Source organism: Helianthus annuus, chromosome 11 (assembly GCF_002127325.2).
Source record: "Helianthus annuus cultivar XRQ/B chromosome 11, HanXRQr2.0-SUNRISE, whole genome shotgun sequence".
Taxonomy (NCBI): domain Eukaryota; kingdom Viridiplantae; phylum Streptophyta; class Magnoliopsida; order Asterales; family Asteraceae; genus Helianthus; species Helianthus annuus.
In genome coordinates, this window is record NC_035443.2 from 142915303 (window position 1) to 142932088 (window position 16786).

Sequence of the window (16786 nt, forward strand, 5' to 3'; positions counted from 1 at the left end):
AAATATTACCACTCTTTTATATTTTAGATAGGTTTAACAAATGTAAAATAATAACTTTGCACACAACTTATATTTCTCAACAGAAAAACATAATTTATTACTTTTAAGAGATAACATAATTTATTAAAATATTAAGATATTTCAGGGTGAGTCCTCATACAAGACTCCATTTTTTTTCTTTTAAACTTAAATTTACCAATTAAAAAATTAATCCATTAAATCAATCATTCAAAAAAATGAAGAAAAAGACAAGAGGTTAATCTTAACTTTCCAAAAGAGTAATCAAATCTTGACAAACAAAACAACAAATTCTCCTCATCCTCCTTCCAAAAAAACAATCTTTACCCTCCTGTAAATTTATCAAGTTTATCCAATTCTTTATTTTTCTTCATTCCATTATAAAATTAATTGAAAACTTCAACGTCTTCCTTTCTCTCTCTCTCTACCCTCATGGATTCCGACTTCTGGACCGCTCGCCTCGCCGCCGCAAAGCGCCAATTCACGATGCAACACCATCATCATCAAACATCTCATCTGGGTTCGGTTTGTTTTTGCTTATTGTTATGATATTGTTGTCAAAGTTTGGATTTTTTTTCATGGATATCAAAGATTACACGATCTTGGGTGTTGTTTAGTAATCTTTTTTGCTTATTGATATGAAATTGTTGTTAAAGTTTTGTTTTTTTTTTTTTGTGGGTATCAAAGATTACACGATCTTGGGTGTTATTTAGTCATCTTTTTTGCTTATTGTTATGAAACTATTGTTAAAGTTTAGAATTTTTTGATGGGTATTAAAGATTACACGATCTTGGGTGTTATTTAGTCATCTTTTTTGCTTATTGTTATGAAATTGTTGTTAAAGTTTAGATTTTTTTTATGGGTATTAGCGGTTTGACGATCTTGGGTCTGATTTGTTGTTGGATTTTCAGATCGGTTTAATGTTGAGGATGTTGAGGTTGAAGAAGAGATCCGACCCGATTTTCCATGCCCGTATTGCTATGAGGATTTTGATATTGGGTCTTTATGCTCTCATCTTGAAGATGAACATTCTTGTGAATCTAAAGCCGCAGTAATCTTTCTTTCTTTCTTTCCTTTCCCTCTCTCTCTCTCTATATATATGTGTGTTTGTATGCGTATCTTTTTGGTTGTTAAAGATTGCTGTAAAAAGGCTTTGACTTTTTCTGTGCATATTTCTGAAATGGTTGATTCAAAGTCTGATTTTGGTTGAATATTAAGTTTCCATTTTGTGGGTACAAGGGGGATGACTGGGGAAAAGTTACTATTTCTGGTAATTTTGATGTTTATAACTTTATATTGCTGAGAAGTCCAAACATATTTGGTGTTTATTTAGTTGGTGAGTTAAAATGACAATAATAAGTAGCTAAAGAACCATTTTTAGTTTTTGGTAATAGAATAGGCCAAAGGAGTTACTTAACGGTACATAAAAGAAAGAGATCTCAATCGTCCGTTGTCATATGATCTAAGAGCTAAAAGTGGTTCGTCTAGTCCTTGATCATAAATTTGATTTATTTTCTTAGGATTTTGGATTTATATCCTATTGAATTCAAATGCTAGATTTTCTTTTGTGATTGTAGGTTAGCGTGTTTGCAATCTTGTAGGGTGTAGAAGATATAATCTTTTGTGCTAATATTTGTAAATAAACACTAATATGAAATAAGTATATATAATCCATAATGGTGTATAAAATTCTGTATTATGCGCTGTATCTTGCTAGTTTGATGAAGATGATGTATCTGTAAAAAAAATAAACTTTTCCATGTTTTTGTAATTTTTTTTAGTTAAAGTTATCTATTTGCATGTTGTCATGATTGTAAAAAAAAATAAACGCTTTGTCTGTTGATTGAATATTGTTGAATAACAACAAAGTATCGAAAAAACACAAATCAATAGTTTGTAGAGATGTCGGTAGGCGAAAAAGGGAAGTTCATGAGAAAACAGAATCCCTTTGTCTGGGAATAGTTTCTTGTTTCACATAGTTCCATAAAGACGTTGACTTTGACTTGTTGGTCAAATGTCTGAAATACCCCTTCGTTAATGACAAAACATGGCGAAAGGTGGGCAAACATATAATTTCAGCTAATCATATCGCGATAAACTTACAATTTTTTTTTCATTTCGCAGATTTGTCCGGTTTGCTCGGTTAAAGTGACGAGAGATATGCTAAGCCATATAACTCTGCAGCATGGACACTTATTTAAAATATCCTTTCACTATGTATAACTGTATATATGTATGCAACTATGTATGTATGTATAAAAGTTGTTGGTGTCTTTAACCGAAAGAATACTCGCAGAGACGTCGTCGCCTACGTAGGGTAGCCGTTCCCAACAGTCAAGCACTTTCCCTTTTAGGAAGGGATCTTAGAGAGGCTCATCTGCAGGTGCTTCTTAGTGGTGGTTACAGGTCATCAAATACCGCCACATCATCATCATCTGCTGCTGCTGCTGCCGCTGATCCGTTTCTTTCTTCTTTGGTTCTTAACTTTCCGGGCTCGGAAACCGAAGAAATCTCCAAGTCCAATCCTCATGTCAAGAACTCCACCCCGCAACACATATGGAAAGCGAGGTACACTTACACATCTCTATTATTCGTTTGCGTGTGTTTAATTACGTTCTTTCTCATATTAACGCAATATGCACCGCTTGTACACGGGGCAATTTGGGTTGTGTTTTATCTCAAACGGCTTCTTTTATTTGAGCTACAAGCGAACGGGTCAAACATATTGAAACTGCTAAATCACTTTACTCAAAGATTTAGATTATTAATGTAATAATATTGCTTTTGTAATCATAATCAACACAATAGCTGTGTATGAATATTATTTTGAGTAAAGGTACACGGATGGTCCCTGTGGTTTGCCAAAATTTTGGATTTGGTCCCTATCTTTTCAAAAGTACACGGATGTTCCTTGTGGTTGCACTATGTAACCAACAAATCTAAAGGTTCTAGCAGGTCCATGAACTTTTGGAAAAAAAGTTAGGGACTAAATGCGTTACAAACTACTGCAAACTGCATGGACCTTCTGTGTACTTTTGGAAAGCTAGGGACCAAATCCAAAATTTTGGTAAACCACAGGGACCATCCGAGTACTTTAGTCTTTTATTTTTTAAATGGACAAAACGTGTACGTAGTTTTGGATGAGCTTGTTTTGAGGTCCCATTTTTGCCTGCGTGTCGGTTTTTTTTTTTATCATAGTATACTTAACTGCATGTTTTTGTATTGCAGTTTTGATCCTTCATTGAGTTGTGAAGAACGGGAAAAGAGAATGAGACAGGCGAGAGGACGAGCTGTTTTTCTGCAAGATCTGCTGGTTTCAACACTCTTAGGTGATTAAACCTGACAATGAGAGCAGGAGCCGACTGCTGAATATGTAGTTTGCAGACACATTGTCAAGTCATGTGTTCTGAAAAGCTAATTCATTGGCTTTCGCCGCTCGCTCAACCAGTGTTGTATCTTTCCATGTTAATGAAATCAATTTCCGATTCGCTTTTGCTTTGTTTATGTTTACATCAACAGTCTAGAGTGTGATTTTACAAGTCATTTGTTGGTATTGGTTTGGCTTGTTTGTGAAGTGGTTTTTGTTATAATAACTACTAGGGGTGTGGACGAGCCAAGTTGATCATGAGCTACTCGATATCGACTCACTGAAAGTCAGTGGCGGATCTAGACTAAACTTTTAGGGGTAACGTTCAAATTTTTTTACCGTACTTCATACAATGTAAACGAAAATTATAAAGTAACCCGTAATCAATTGCACATTTGAACAAAAACTCTAAAACCAATTGCACATAAACCCTAAATCCAGTTCGCGTCGGATCATATGAAAAATATATAATTAAACTAAAATTTATATAATCAACAAAAGTACGTCATTACAAATGCACAATGGAAATCGAACATATCTAAAGTTTTTATATTAAGCTCGAGCTCAACCTGACTCAACTCGACTTGGTTCGATTACAACCTAGAAATATATTAAGATGCATAATGGATTTGTTGTGAAGAGTTTTCTACTTTTTGTTGTTTGTTATTCTTGTTTCTATAGCTCATCGCATCATAAGTATTCTTATTCAATCAAAAAAACTTAAGAAATTAGAATTGTTTAAATCAAGTATTATATAAAATAAAAATAACAACTCAAAAGGGATCAATAAAAAACATTTAGATGTTTTTGCATTTTAATTATTATACTATATATTAACCAACCGCTAAAAAAATACTAAATTTGAACCTAAAATCTCTTCTCTATGTATTATTTTTATATTTTAATAATCATAAGATAATCTAACTATTAAAATCATAAAAATATTAAATTTGAGCCTAAAATATCTTCTAAATATGATTTGATTTACGTGATTTTTAGATTAAAAAATAAGAATACTGAATTTTGTTTTTAAATGGGATTGTTTAACTTTAAAAAGGAAATGACGAATCATGTACGTGATTAAAGTTTCATTTAGAAAACAGTTCACTAATTGAATTTTTTTAATTAGGAAAACTTTAGTAATTTATCTAATTAGAATCTTTAATTTAAGAATGAATTTGATAAAATTGTTTCTTTTCTTTTTCTCTTTACCTTCTGTATCATCAATCGACACCCTCATTTAGTTATTACCTTGCTTTATCACTCAAAAATCTTTTAAGGTTCATAGACTCTCTTGTATGTTATACTCACTAGTTTAAGATCCCGCGAGTTTCGCGGGTGGCTTAACACAAAATATAATATCTATTGGCGTTGAGATAAACTTTGTAATGAATTTTTTTTTTCAATATAAACGTATAATGATATTGAAATAAAAAATTATAGATGCCATTTCATTGATCCTTGAGTTGCACGGAATATCATTTGCTTAGTGTAGTCATAAGTAAAAGGTTCAAAATTGCCACTTGTAATATCTTATACGTACTTCAATACTAAAAAGAAGAGGGCCGACCAGCAAACTTCCTTATCTCACCCATTTCGGCTTTCACATCATAAACGACCAAGTACTCCTCATAAAGACATCTACACAACTCAAGAAATTCAAGAACCTAAAAGACATCATTAGTCACAGTTAGATAGATGGTAGAACTCATAGTTTATAAAAAAAAAGCTATTTAGCTTCTCTTAATATGAAAATAATTATGTATTTTTAATCTTCACTTTGCCAAAGAAACTTAAGGATCTACAATAATGGGAAGTTTAGCATTTCAAAATTTAATTGAAAACATTTACACCAAAATCCTTTAACTTTTTCAAACGACAAAAGTTACACCTACTCTACTTTACACCAATAATTCTAAATAACTTTTTATACACCAATAATCCTTTAATCATAGCATACTTTTTTATACACATGTAGCATGTCATTACCGTTTCAATTAGTATCATAAACACATAGACGACTGGACGTGTCCAAATTAGTTAGCCAACTGTCGTGAGCCGTCTAAGAAAGTCTTTCCTTTTCTAAATGTCATGTTCCTTTTTTAACAAAATTAAGTCAAATTTGTGCAAGTAGACAACTTATTTATGTTTTAGAATGATATAACTAATCTATGAAAAATAAGAAGGCAAGTTCACAATCAATTTTCAAATAAACGAAGAAGCAAATGTGGGATCTTTATAATCTAACCGACCGTCAAACTGCCACCATTACCCATCCATCCCACATGGCCACTCTTACTCACACCACCATTTGCTTTACTACATGTCCCATTTCATCCCACAAATCCAAGCATTTGACTACCATTTCCATATATTCCTAAGAAATTTGGTAAAAACATATCTCATTCCACTACTTGCAACACTATAGCTTGAGCTAGGCTGCAACGTATGCAAATTCTCTGTAGCATGCTAAAGTTATCTATACACTCACACAAAGAGCTTTTCAATTTTCATCAATGCATTAGCAACAATATCATGTCAATTTTCATCAGTCAAGGTATCATTCCGTATTTCCAAAACACATTCCTGATCCAAACGTTAACCTAGGGTTTTTTCTAATCAGTATCAAACACTAATACCAAAATACGATTTTCAATTGCAGTTTTACACCAATACATACATGCCCAAACAATAGAATAAACGATCAAATATATAAAGGGGGAATGAAATCGAACTATCATGTAACTGAAACAAAATGGAAATCAGAGAAAATGAAACAAATGGTCTCATACTCGAAAGCAAACGAACCGCCGAAGAATGCAAAACCTTAATCGGAAACGGTTCAGATGGTTAACACGTACCTTAATGACGCTGGTCTTCACTGTTATGGAATGTGTTTTGTAAAAAGAGTAGCCAGAATCTCACCGAAACTACATAGACCGTCCATGTACTTTTGGAAAGCTAGGGACGAAATCCAAAATTTTGGTAAACCACAGGGACCATCCGTGTACTTTACTCTTTTTTTTTTAAATGGACAAAACGTGTACGTAGTTTCAGATGAGCTTGTTTTGAGGTCCCATTTTTGCCTGCGTGTCGGTTTTTTTTTAATCATAGTATACTTAACTGCATGTTTTTGTATTGCAGTTTTGATCCTTCCTTGAGTTGTGAAGAACGGGAAAAGAGAATGAGACAGGCGAGAGGACGAGCTGTTTTTCTGCAAGATCTGCTGGTTTCAACACTCCTAGGTGATTAAAGCTGACAATGAGAGCAAGAGCCGACTGCTGAATATGTAGTTTGCAGACACATTGTCAAGTCATGTGTTCTGAAAAGCTAATTCATTGGCTTTTGCCGCTCGCTCAACCAGTGTTGTATCTTTCCATGTTAATGAAATCAATTTCCGATTCGCTTTTGCTTTGTTTATGTTTACATCAACAGTCTAGAGTGTGATTTTACAAGTCATTTGTTGGTTTTGGTTTGGTTTGGCTTGTTTGTGAAGTTGTTATTTTTATAATAACTACTAGGGGTGTGAATGAGCCAAGTTGATCATGAGCTACTACTCGAAAGTTCAAATTAAGCTTTAGCTTAAACGAGCTTGAGCCTAAAAATAAACTTATTTAACAAATGAGCCTGGACCCAAGCTACTAGTATTTATAAAAAAATTAATATACAATATTTATATTTACATAATAATAATTATTATTATATATAAAAAATTGATAAAAGTGGTAAATAAAAGATATTATGTTAAATATAAATAAAAGTTATAATTTTAAAGTATAAAAAACTAGTTATAGAAATACATAAAAAATATAATAAAGGAATTAGGTTATAGCTTTAGAAATCCTAAGAACAAGCCGTCATAAATTAAACGAGTTCGAGCTCAGGCTTACTCTACATGATCAGACGAGTAACATGTTTGGAACAAGCGACCTATACTATTGATAGCCAGAATAATAACCCCATGATCTGAATCATACGATGTATGAGGATGCACTTTCACGTTTAAATAATATTTTAGGAATAAAACAATCAACAAATCAGAGTGGCGCAGCGGAAGCGTGGTGGGCCCATAACCCACAGGTCCCAGGATCGAAACCTGGCTCTGATATTCGGAGTGGCTTCTGCACATTATTTTTTTCTACATGAACCAAACTTGTACAAAATAACATTTTTTACCCAACTATTATTATTCAACTCTCAAGTATAACTTTAAAGCTCATTGTTATGTTACAAATTTGAACAAATAACTATTTCATGTAAGAAGCTTTTTGTTATACTTTTAAGTTGTTAAAATTTTTACTTCGATTATCGGTTTTACCTTTTTAAGTTTTATAAAAATATACTTTGACAAAGTTGTTTACGTTCTTGTTATAACTTATCAACATGTAAGCTCATGTGTTAGTCACCGGTGTCTCACAATTTAAGCTTGCCAGAGAAAACAACCACCCAACCCCACTGATCAACACCTAAAATCATCTTTAGTTTGCTTTCACACCTGGCTTTCTTAACCAAAACTTAGTTGGCTTATAATGTTCCAATCGAACCGCTCACTTTGCTTCACAATTTAGACAAGAAAAAAACAACCGCCAAAACCCACAAACAAAAGATTCACTTACAGAATATCAAAACAAGTCTTGGTGCTTTCATATTTCAATTTAACGTATAAAATCTAATACAAAATAATATGATTTTGAAAAACAAATAATCTAAGCCCCATATTCCCCTTGGAAATATTTATCCTCCGGATAGTAGACCGCGGTCACCACGTTACCCCCAAACTTCCGCCCACCCAAAGAATCCTTTGCCTTGGCACAATCGGAGGGGTCACCGTACTCCAAGAATACCTGATGACAGATCAAAGGGAATATCATATCGCTAAGTATCTTTAACATCCTAATTATTAGTTAGGAAAAAAAAACCAAATAAAGTGTTTTGGGTTGGCCCGACCCGCTTAAACATGTACTAAAACTTGACCCATTTTGACACATTACCCAACCGGCACGACCTGTATATAGAGGGTGTATATATGGTAACTTTATACATACCTTCCCAAGACCATCAACTTGTTCTCCGTTCGGGTCAGGCCGAGGGATAACAACATTCGTCAAATCGCCTATCAATTTCAACAATGCATCAATATCAAGCATGAAAAACAGGTTCAACAAATGTAATTCCAACATTAACAAGTTTATGAACCATTAATGAGATAGAAGAATGTTCTCTTACCAAATTTTCGTCCTTCTTCCCTCATATCCTCTAATATTTCTTCGTATTCTCCATCATCCATCAATTCATCCGCGCTTATCACCTTCATTGCAACCAAATGCCAGAATTAATGTACTAAATAAGATTTAAAGAACTGCTTTTAAGGATATGTGGTTCATTACCTCGGTCAAGCACAAAATTTTAGTTGGAACCTCATCGGGTCCTCTAGGCATTCCAGGAAGATTAAATCCACCAACCTGTAGCGCCATTTTCTACAACCCAAAAGCAGTTATTATGAGTATTAGTATTATCATTATCATTACTAAATGGGTAAATTACACTTTTCGTCCTTTATGTTTATATCGAATTGCAATGGATAACCTTTAACTTCAATAATTACAGTCGCAATCCTTTATTTGCACAACTTATTACACCTTACGTCCTTTAGCCCTAACATGGTTAAAATTTTCAGTTAGGTCTATTCACTTAAGGGTATTATAGTTATTTCATGTTTTTATTTAAACTATTTCCTTATAAATAACACAAAAAAATCAAATATGTACAAGTACAACATCATCTTCCTCATTCCCCAATTCACCCTATCCCAGCCTCCATCTATCTCTGGTGAGTACCTGTAACCACACCACCAAATCCGACCCAAATCAGGCAGCGGTGTTCTTACACAAACCTGATGGGCTTCGAGGGTCGCAGCAAGTTGGAGACGACCTGTTGTGGTGATGTTTGTCGCATCAGATCTACCAAATCCGGCCGTGAAACGTACGGATCTGAGAAATGGGTGTTTCCAGAAAACAACTAACACCGGGTGGGGTTTCTTCGATGCGTCTTGTGATCAACAGAGGCAACACATGCCAGAGACTATGAATGGTGCGTTGAAACAGGGGATCGATGTCATGGGAAAGATTATTAGCATCAAGTATGATAATATTTCTGTTACTAATTCCGAGTTAATAAAACTGTTGTATTTCTTTGGAATTTCAAAAGATTCTTGATTATTCTATGAGTGTTAAACTGTTGTATTTGAATATATGTGTACACATGGTTGAAGTAGTTGGCAAATATTGATTTCATTTTGTGAGTGTTAATGTCTTTTTATTAACTTATAAATTTGCGATGCTTTTAATGTGGTGATGAGCTGGTCGTTTGTAGATGATGAAGACGGTGATGGTAAGAGAGAGAGATATAAAGGGGTATTTATATTTGTTTGAGTTAATAGCCAAAATGGTCCCTGAGGTTTGCTCACTTTAGTCCAAAATCCAAAATTTTTAAATCTGGGTCCCTGAGGTTTGCATTTTGTTGCCATTTTAGTTCAAATTTCAAAAACCCCCTTTTTTTACTGTTGCAACCAGCCTATTTTGTCCTTTTCGCAGGGGTATTCTGGGTTCTTGATCTGAGTTTGTTATAATAACTCATAAAAATGACCAAAATACTCCTGCACAAAAGGACAAAATAGACTGGTTGCAACACTCAAAAAATGGAGTTTTGAAATTTGGACTAAAATGGCAATAAAATGCAAACCTCAGGGACCCAGATTTAAAATTTTTGGATTTTGGACTAAAGTGGCAAAAGTGAGCAAACCTCAGGGACCATTTTGGCTATTAACTCTATTTGTTTTTAAAAGATATATTTTTTATTTATTAAATATTATAAATAGTAAAGTTAAAAGACTAAACTGCCCTTAAGTGGATAGATTTAACTGAAAATTTTAACCAGGTTAGTGCTAAAGGACGTATATTGTAATTGTTTTTACAAATAAAGGACTGTGACTGTAATTATTGAAGTTAAAGGGTATCCATTGCAAGTTGATACAAACATAAAGGACGAAAAATGTAATTTATCCTTACTAAATATTATGAGTAATAGCATGTTGTTACTATTTATATTATTGTCGTTATGCAAGTAAAAGATGTAGAGTTTGCGTTACCTGCATAGCTATATGTTGTTGTGCCTGTGCTAACATAGTCTCCTGTTCCGATTTCATCTGTCCACTGCTGTAAAATTTAAGAGTATGCCCATGTAAGTTTTGAACCATTTATAGAACTATATTCATGTTTTGACGAGAACAAATGTAGATGGTATCAAATATTATCGTCAAGCTACTTTCACACACAAACCTGATGGTTGCACGCCTGACCGTCAATGTCTTATCTCCCATTTTCAATCCATTCAATGCAGCACAAGCAACGTCTGTAGCTGCTTGATCCTGAGGACAAGCCATTAACTATATTATTTATTGAAGTGATAGGAGGGAATTATAATAACAGTAACTCTTATACCTGCAAACGAATTGAGCGTTCATGAACTTGTTTGGTGGGAAATTTGTTTATTTAATAAACTAACGAACATGGGAAAAATATTGGTTCGTGTTCGGTTAAAGTTAAATGAACGAACACGAACATGCCTATGTTCGTGTTCGTTTACAGGCCTAGTAACTCTTACCTCATAGACACAGAACCCGTATCCTTTAGAGTTTCCAGTATCTCGATCCTTAACAAGGTCAAACCCGCGCAACGGTCTGAATCATTAAAGATTTGCATTATTGAATCATAAGTACATTCTAACACATATTTGTTTGGCAAAAATATTAAAAAGCATCACTTATAAAGTACATACCCAAAGGACTCTAGCAACTCCCTTATCTGTACTTCAGTGAAGTAATATGGTAATCCGCCAACAAATATACGGTCGGGTCCTTCAGCTCCACCAATGCCACTAATTATACCAAATATAGCGTCAGGGTAATGGTCATCTATAATAAAATAGCCAGAAGCAAAAATTGCTCATCTATAGAAGCTTCAAACTGCGATAATCCATCCCAAAACACAAATCTATGAATAATATGCAATAATGTCCCTGAGGTTTGGTCAGTTTTGCGACTTTTGTAAAAAGATTTCTTTTCTGCATTTGGATCCAAAAGGTTTGAAATCTTGCCATTATCATCTGGCCTGTTAACTTCATCCATTTTTCTCAGTTAAGTCAAGGGTATTTCCATCTTTTTTGTTAACTTAAAGGGGCAATTCAGTCTTATTCAGGGGTATTCGGTCTTTTTACATAAAGTGAAAAGGACCGAATTGCCCTTTAAGTTAGCAAAAATGACGGAAATACCCTTGACTTAACGGAGAAAATGGATGTAGTTAACGAGCCGGATGATAACGGCAAGATTTCAAACCTTTTGGATCCAGATGCGGAAAAACAAACCTTTGGACGAAAGTCGCAAAACTGGCCAAACCTCAGGGACGAAAATGGCATTTTACTCTAAAAACAATGACTATTAGACACGGTTGCAATAAGAAAACATATAAAATAAAGACGAACTTACCCTGGGGTAAGCCCGGCAGCGGCTAAATTAAGGTTCGGATTTGGTTGACTTGGACCGAGCGTTGCGGCTAGTGAAGGATTGTAGTCTGTAGGTCTTCTGACTCTAACAGAGACTCCCTGGTAAAAAAGAAAATATATCAAATGAGGAAATACTATCACACGCATGGTCGCATAGATACACACAAACGTATGCATGTGTGTACGTAAGCAAATGATTAAAAAAACGGATTATGGTAACTATGCGTGCCTCAAAGATGATGCCGTCTAACGCCATGGCATTACTTGCTTCTTCAACTGTTCTCATCTCTACAAACGCAAACTTCTTTTCATGATTAATGTAGACGTTAACCACTGCATCACCTGCTATTAGCATATTGAATTAAGTTGTGAATATCGATAATAGCCAACATAACGTAAGGAAGGAAATGTATGTATGTTGATATAACAAAATATATTTCAAATTAATGGAGCTTAACTAACCTGGCCCAGCAGAATTTCCTCCTATGGCTGTCATAATATGGCTAAAAAAGGTTGCTATTGTCTGCTCCAAATATATACAAAAAAGAAGAATGTCAAAAAAAAAAAAAAAAAAAACTTGGTCTTAAATCTTAAATTGCCCCTGTGTTTGAATATAGATGTCTAACCTGCTCATTAGCCAATGGGGGCAAGCCACCAACGTACACTCGACGTGCATGCCTTGTGGCCTGTAAGAAAAAAAATATCATCCAACAAAATGTGAGATCTAATGTCTACTGTGAACAAACGAGTAACTAGCAATGTATACATACCTGCTGAGTCATCGCTTGAGCGGGCATCAAGGGAAGACCTCCCAACTAATTTAAAGATAGTCAAGGTCAAAACATAAGAAAAGAAGAAGAAGAGAGAGACAGAGAGATGAGAAGCAGAATAACCTGTGCCGTCCCGAAAGGAAACATGTTCTGGAACATTCCAGGCATCGGTTGAGGAGCATCCGCCACCTGTCCTGCTTAATTTAAAACATAAAGGAAAAAGTAAAAACTCATTAACCAAGTCAGAAAATAAACCGTAATTTTTGAAAAACACAACTAGACGTTTATTTTGATATGCATCGATTATACAAGAGTACAAGGACAAAAAGATAATAGACCTAGTCCTTACCTAGATTTATACATGATTCAGTACTAATATTAGAAATTAATTTCGTCACTGCAGATGCCGAGAAACAATTGAAAGTGTACCAAATCATAGACAATAGTTGCCGTCTGGAGATCCAGCTAATCGGAGGAGCATTGAATCATTGATTGAATTCCTCGTTCAACAAAACATTGCCTTCTTTTACCCAAATCATACCCAAAAACACAAACAAAACCACACACAACAGCCAACAACACAACAATTGTCCTCAGTTTTCGTAATAAACAAAACAAATCAACAATTTAATATTGCAATATGTCACTAATAAAACAGTACGAAAGCAGCACAAATGTATATAAAACTATGTGATATGTATACATGAAAAGCTACTATAATAAATTAATAATAGTGTAAAATAAAGGTACTAACCGACTGCACCAGGCAAAGTTGCGGCAGTAGGAGGTGCCATGTCGAAACCACTTGTCCGCTTGCTGTAGAGAAAGATAGTGTGTAACAGAAAACAAACTGAAACTAGAACTTGTTTTTCACATAATACGAGTGCAAAAGCACAGAAGCACTAAAAGGGAGTCTTGCTAGTTATGAATCATTCCGTCTGTTATGACTACGTGATGTATTCATTGCAATATGTGAAAAGGAATTAATGTCTAGTCTAGAATCAACATACATTATAGGCTTTAAAAGAGTGCATGCAGGACACAGCCAAACATACATCATTTAGATTTCAGATAATAGCATATGTTTGAGTGAAACTATTAAAAACCTTTTAGAGCGAGATCTAGACGACTCTCTGGATCGATCAGGTGATGGAGAACGTGATCTGTGTCTGTGATGCCTCTCTCGATCTCGATCATAATCATGACGCCTGCATAAGTAAACCTTGTGTTCATATGTCCATCGTTGAGAATGATCACTCACAAAATGCAACGTGTAAGATTGGATAACTCCTTTCTTTTGTCAATGGTAAAGTAAATGACGATGTGTCCATATGTGATATGTCAAAGGCCAAATTACTTTAAACAAGAAAAAAATGATGGTCAGAAAATTCCCATATCGACCTGTTATAGTCACGGTTCCTGGAACGCCCATCATCATCATTTCTATCCCTGCCACTTCTTTCAGGGTAATCCCTGTGTCGTCTGTCTCTGTCTCTGTCCTTTCCCCTATCTCTATCCCGCTCCCGATCCTTATCCCTATCTCTCTCCCTATCCCTATCCCTATCCCTATCCCTAGTCTTTGACCTCTCACTGTCTTCACGAACTTTGTGCTGCAAAAATTCACATAAAGAAAAACATAAGAGCATATCCATTTAAAGAGAAAGTGAAACATGGAAATTAGGAAAAAAATAAGTATCACAAAAGAGAACATTACCTAATCACATAGATGATTATATAAAGGTAAGAGGATTACATAATCTTACATTGGTATCTAACTCCAGAGATATTTAGTTGTTAGAAAGAAAAAAAAACGTTAACAAGAAGCAAATATACAAGAGGAATGGTTAGAATTTGGATAGGTTTTGTATGTCGATATAAACTAGCCATTCTATCAACTTAGTTTATTTGATATGATCTTAACTCGTTAAGTACAACGAAGGCTGCAAGCTATCCTAGCCTGTTGTAAAGGTGTTATAGAAGTTTACTCAAAACTGTGATGACATGCTATACCATGCGATGAGCTGAAAGTATTAACGTTAAGAACCAAGAGTTAAGCTCAACAGTAGAGAAGCTATCATTTAGAGAATGGTCAACTGGCTAAGCAACATGAGTCACACTGACAAGCACTCATTAGCTCTTAGTGACCACACATTGAAGAGCCCGCCTCTCATATTTCACCCCTTTGTATTTTATTTCTTAATTTAAGAAGGTTATTTAAAAAAAGTCAATCATATCTTATCTCAAAATATCGTTTTATAATTCCCAAATCTTCAATTCTAACCGCTCAACATTTTTTCTTTACTCATCATGTGTAATACACGGATTTCTAACCTAGTTCAGAAGTTACAAACAAAAATCTTATGCCACTACAGAAACGGAAAAACAACTCACTCTCTTATATCAACATGTCTGAATTCTGAAGTGAGATAAATTATACATTTATTATGCATTTATGCTAGTGAGAGGGTATCAATTTTGAAGCTAAACCTGCTGTATGTGAAGTAGTTTTGCTTATCGGGCCTGGAAAAGGCTTAAAAGACTTTAAGCCTATTTTAATCCATGATTGTTTTCTTAGGGCCTAAGTTACCTATGTAGTTAATATCCCGATATATCGACTGATATATCAATTATATATCGGTTATCGGTCCCCTGCCGAGATAGCGGTACAAAATATTGGTCAGAATGTCGGTACCGATAATATCAGCGATATTGTCCGATATTTGACTGATATAAGACCGATATTTGATCGATAAATCACCGATTTTCCCGATATCAGTACCATTCTTCTTATTTCTACGTTCATTTTTCTTCTTATTGCTGCTGTTAGTGTTTTAAGTCTTAATTGTTAGTTGTTACTGTTAAATGTTAGTCTTTTAAGTCTTAATTGTTAGTTGTTACTGTTAAATGTTAGTGTTTTAAGTCTTAGTCAGTTCTTACTTGTTACAATTGTTAGTGTTAAATTGCTATATATATAAATTTAGCATGATATTAAAATTACGATATCCAACCGATATCCCACTGCGATAACCGCTATCTCAAATATCGGTCCTTGACCGATATCCGATATTTTACCACATTAACTACTTAGTAAGTTACAAACCCTGATTATATCTCTATACATACCTACGCCATAGACTGTAATCTTTGTACCAAGCATAAAAAATATCTAGTTGCAGCCCGTGGATGTAGCCATGTAGGATTCACATCGAATCCAAACCACGTAAAATTGTCATGTTCTTCTTGGTTTTCTATTTATGTTTCTGCATTATTATTGATTTGTGCGTTGTATGTCGGTTCAGTTGCAATGTTGCATCACTCGATACCTAACAACTAACAAAAACGGAAAACCACCAAGTTCAACCTACTAAGTTCAACCTACTAGCCTAATATTCCAGCCAATCTGCACCTCTTAACCAGAACATATAACCTACAGGATCTAGAAGTCTAAAACAGCATAATCAAAGCAATAAACCATTATATCTTAACAGTTAACACAATTATGCACACCAAAACTACTAGTGCAAATTGACAAATTCCTCTAGAAAACTAGTAATACTTTGATACACACACATAACATCTAACTGACATCATATCAATTCTGCAAATGAATCATGAACAAATTACGAAAGTATAAAAAGGAACCTTGTGAATTTGTGAATCACGATCTTCAAATACATCGTAAGGTGAAGAACCTCCGCCTCCGTCGCCATCAGCGTGTCGAGAAGACATCGTTAGCTCGAATTCGAAGCAACAACTTGCATAAACTGACAGATTTGGTTCAGTTTTGTGCCCTAGAACAGGAAATGTTAGTTGTGATAATCGATTGCGTTGGTTTGTGAATCTTTTCTTAAGTAGTTATGGGCTCAATGGGCCGGTGATTCTTGGCCCAGCTAGCTGGGACTAAAAACCAAAACCAAATGAATCGAACCTTCGGTTAATCTTTTGTGAATGATTCGGGGAGAAATTCATTTATTTAACGAATGAATATAATTTTTTCATTCCTTTACATTCGTGGATGTCCGTTTATATTTGTTCATTTATGTTTGTTTTTTACTTTCGTTTAACATTTATA

The 16786-nt window shown here is 34.5% G+C and overlaps 2 protein-coding genes and 1 non-coding gene across 15 annotated transcripts; 2 read left to right on the forward strand and 1 right to left on the reverse strand.

The window, feature by feature from the left end:
- Window positions 1-328: 328 nt before the first annotated feature.
- Window positions 329-6853, forward strand: LOC110890400 (protein DEHYDRATION-INDUCED 19 homolog 4). 2 transcript variants are annotated; one of them, XM_022138004.2, is made up of 5 exons: window positions 329-538; window positions 930-1069; window positions 2143-2220; window positions 2309-2586; window positions 6530-6853. In XM_022138004.2, the coding sequence occupies exons 1-5, from the start codon at window positions 451-453 to the stop codon at window positions 6636-6638; spliced, it is 693 nt and encodes a 230-aa protein (XP_021993696.1). In that variant the 5' UTR covers window positions 329-450; the 3' UTR covers window positions 6639-6853. The 2 variants fall into 2 exon arrangements, with proteins under 2 accessions (XP_021993696.1, XP_021993695.1); XM_022138003.2 differs by lacking the exon at window positions 6530-6853 and adding an exon at window positions 3247-3592 and having other exon boundaries at window positions 342-538.
- A 568-nt stretch (window positions 6854-7421) lies between these two features.
- On the forward strand, window positions 7422-7493 carry TRNAM-CAU. Its single transcript has one exon. It is a non-coding gene; the product is annotated as a tRNA-Met (tRNA).
- Window positions 7494-7974: 481 nt separating this feature from the next.
- Window positions 7975-16534, reverse strand: LOC110890399 (splicing factor U2af large subunit B). 12 transcript variants are annotated; one of them, XM_035979163.1, is made up of 19 exons: window positions 16357-16452; window positions 14116-14324; window positions 13821-13922; window positions 13469-13530; window positions 13064-13234; window positions 12838-12908; window positions 12715-12759; window positions 12571-12630; window positions 12407-12467; window positions 12174-12289; window positions 11928-12043; window positions 11222-11320; window positions 11048-11123; window positions 10723-10811; window positions 10533-10599; window positions 8773-8862; window positions 8612-8693; window positions 8431-8498; window positions 7998-8229 (listed from the first exon to the last, which is right to left on the reverse strand). In XM_035979163.1, exons 5-19 carry the CDS (start codon window positions 13149-13151, stop codon window positions 8092-8094), a joined length of 1266 nt encoding a protein of 421 aa, XP_035835056.1. In that variant the 5' UTR covers window positions 13152-13234; window positions 13469-13530; window positions 13821-13922; window positions 14116-14324; window positions 16357-16452; the 3' UTR covers window positions 7998-8091. The 12 variants fall into 12 exon arrangements, with proteins under 12 accessions (XP_021993691.1, XP_021993688.1, XP_021993690.1 ...); XM_022137999.2 differs by lacking the exon at window positions 13064-13234 and having other exon boundaries at window positions 7975-8229; window positions 10533-10596; window positions 12838-12911; window positions 16357-16534; XM_022137996.2 differs by lacking the exon at window positions 13064-13234 and having other exon boundaries at window positions 7975-8229; window positions 12838-12911; window positions 16357-16533.
- Between the last annotated feature and the right edge of the window lie 252 nt (window positions 16535-16786).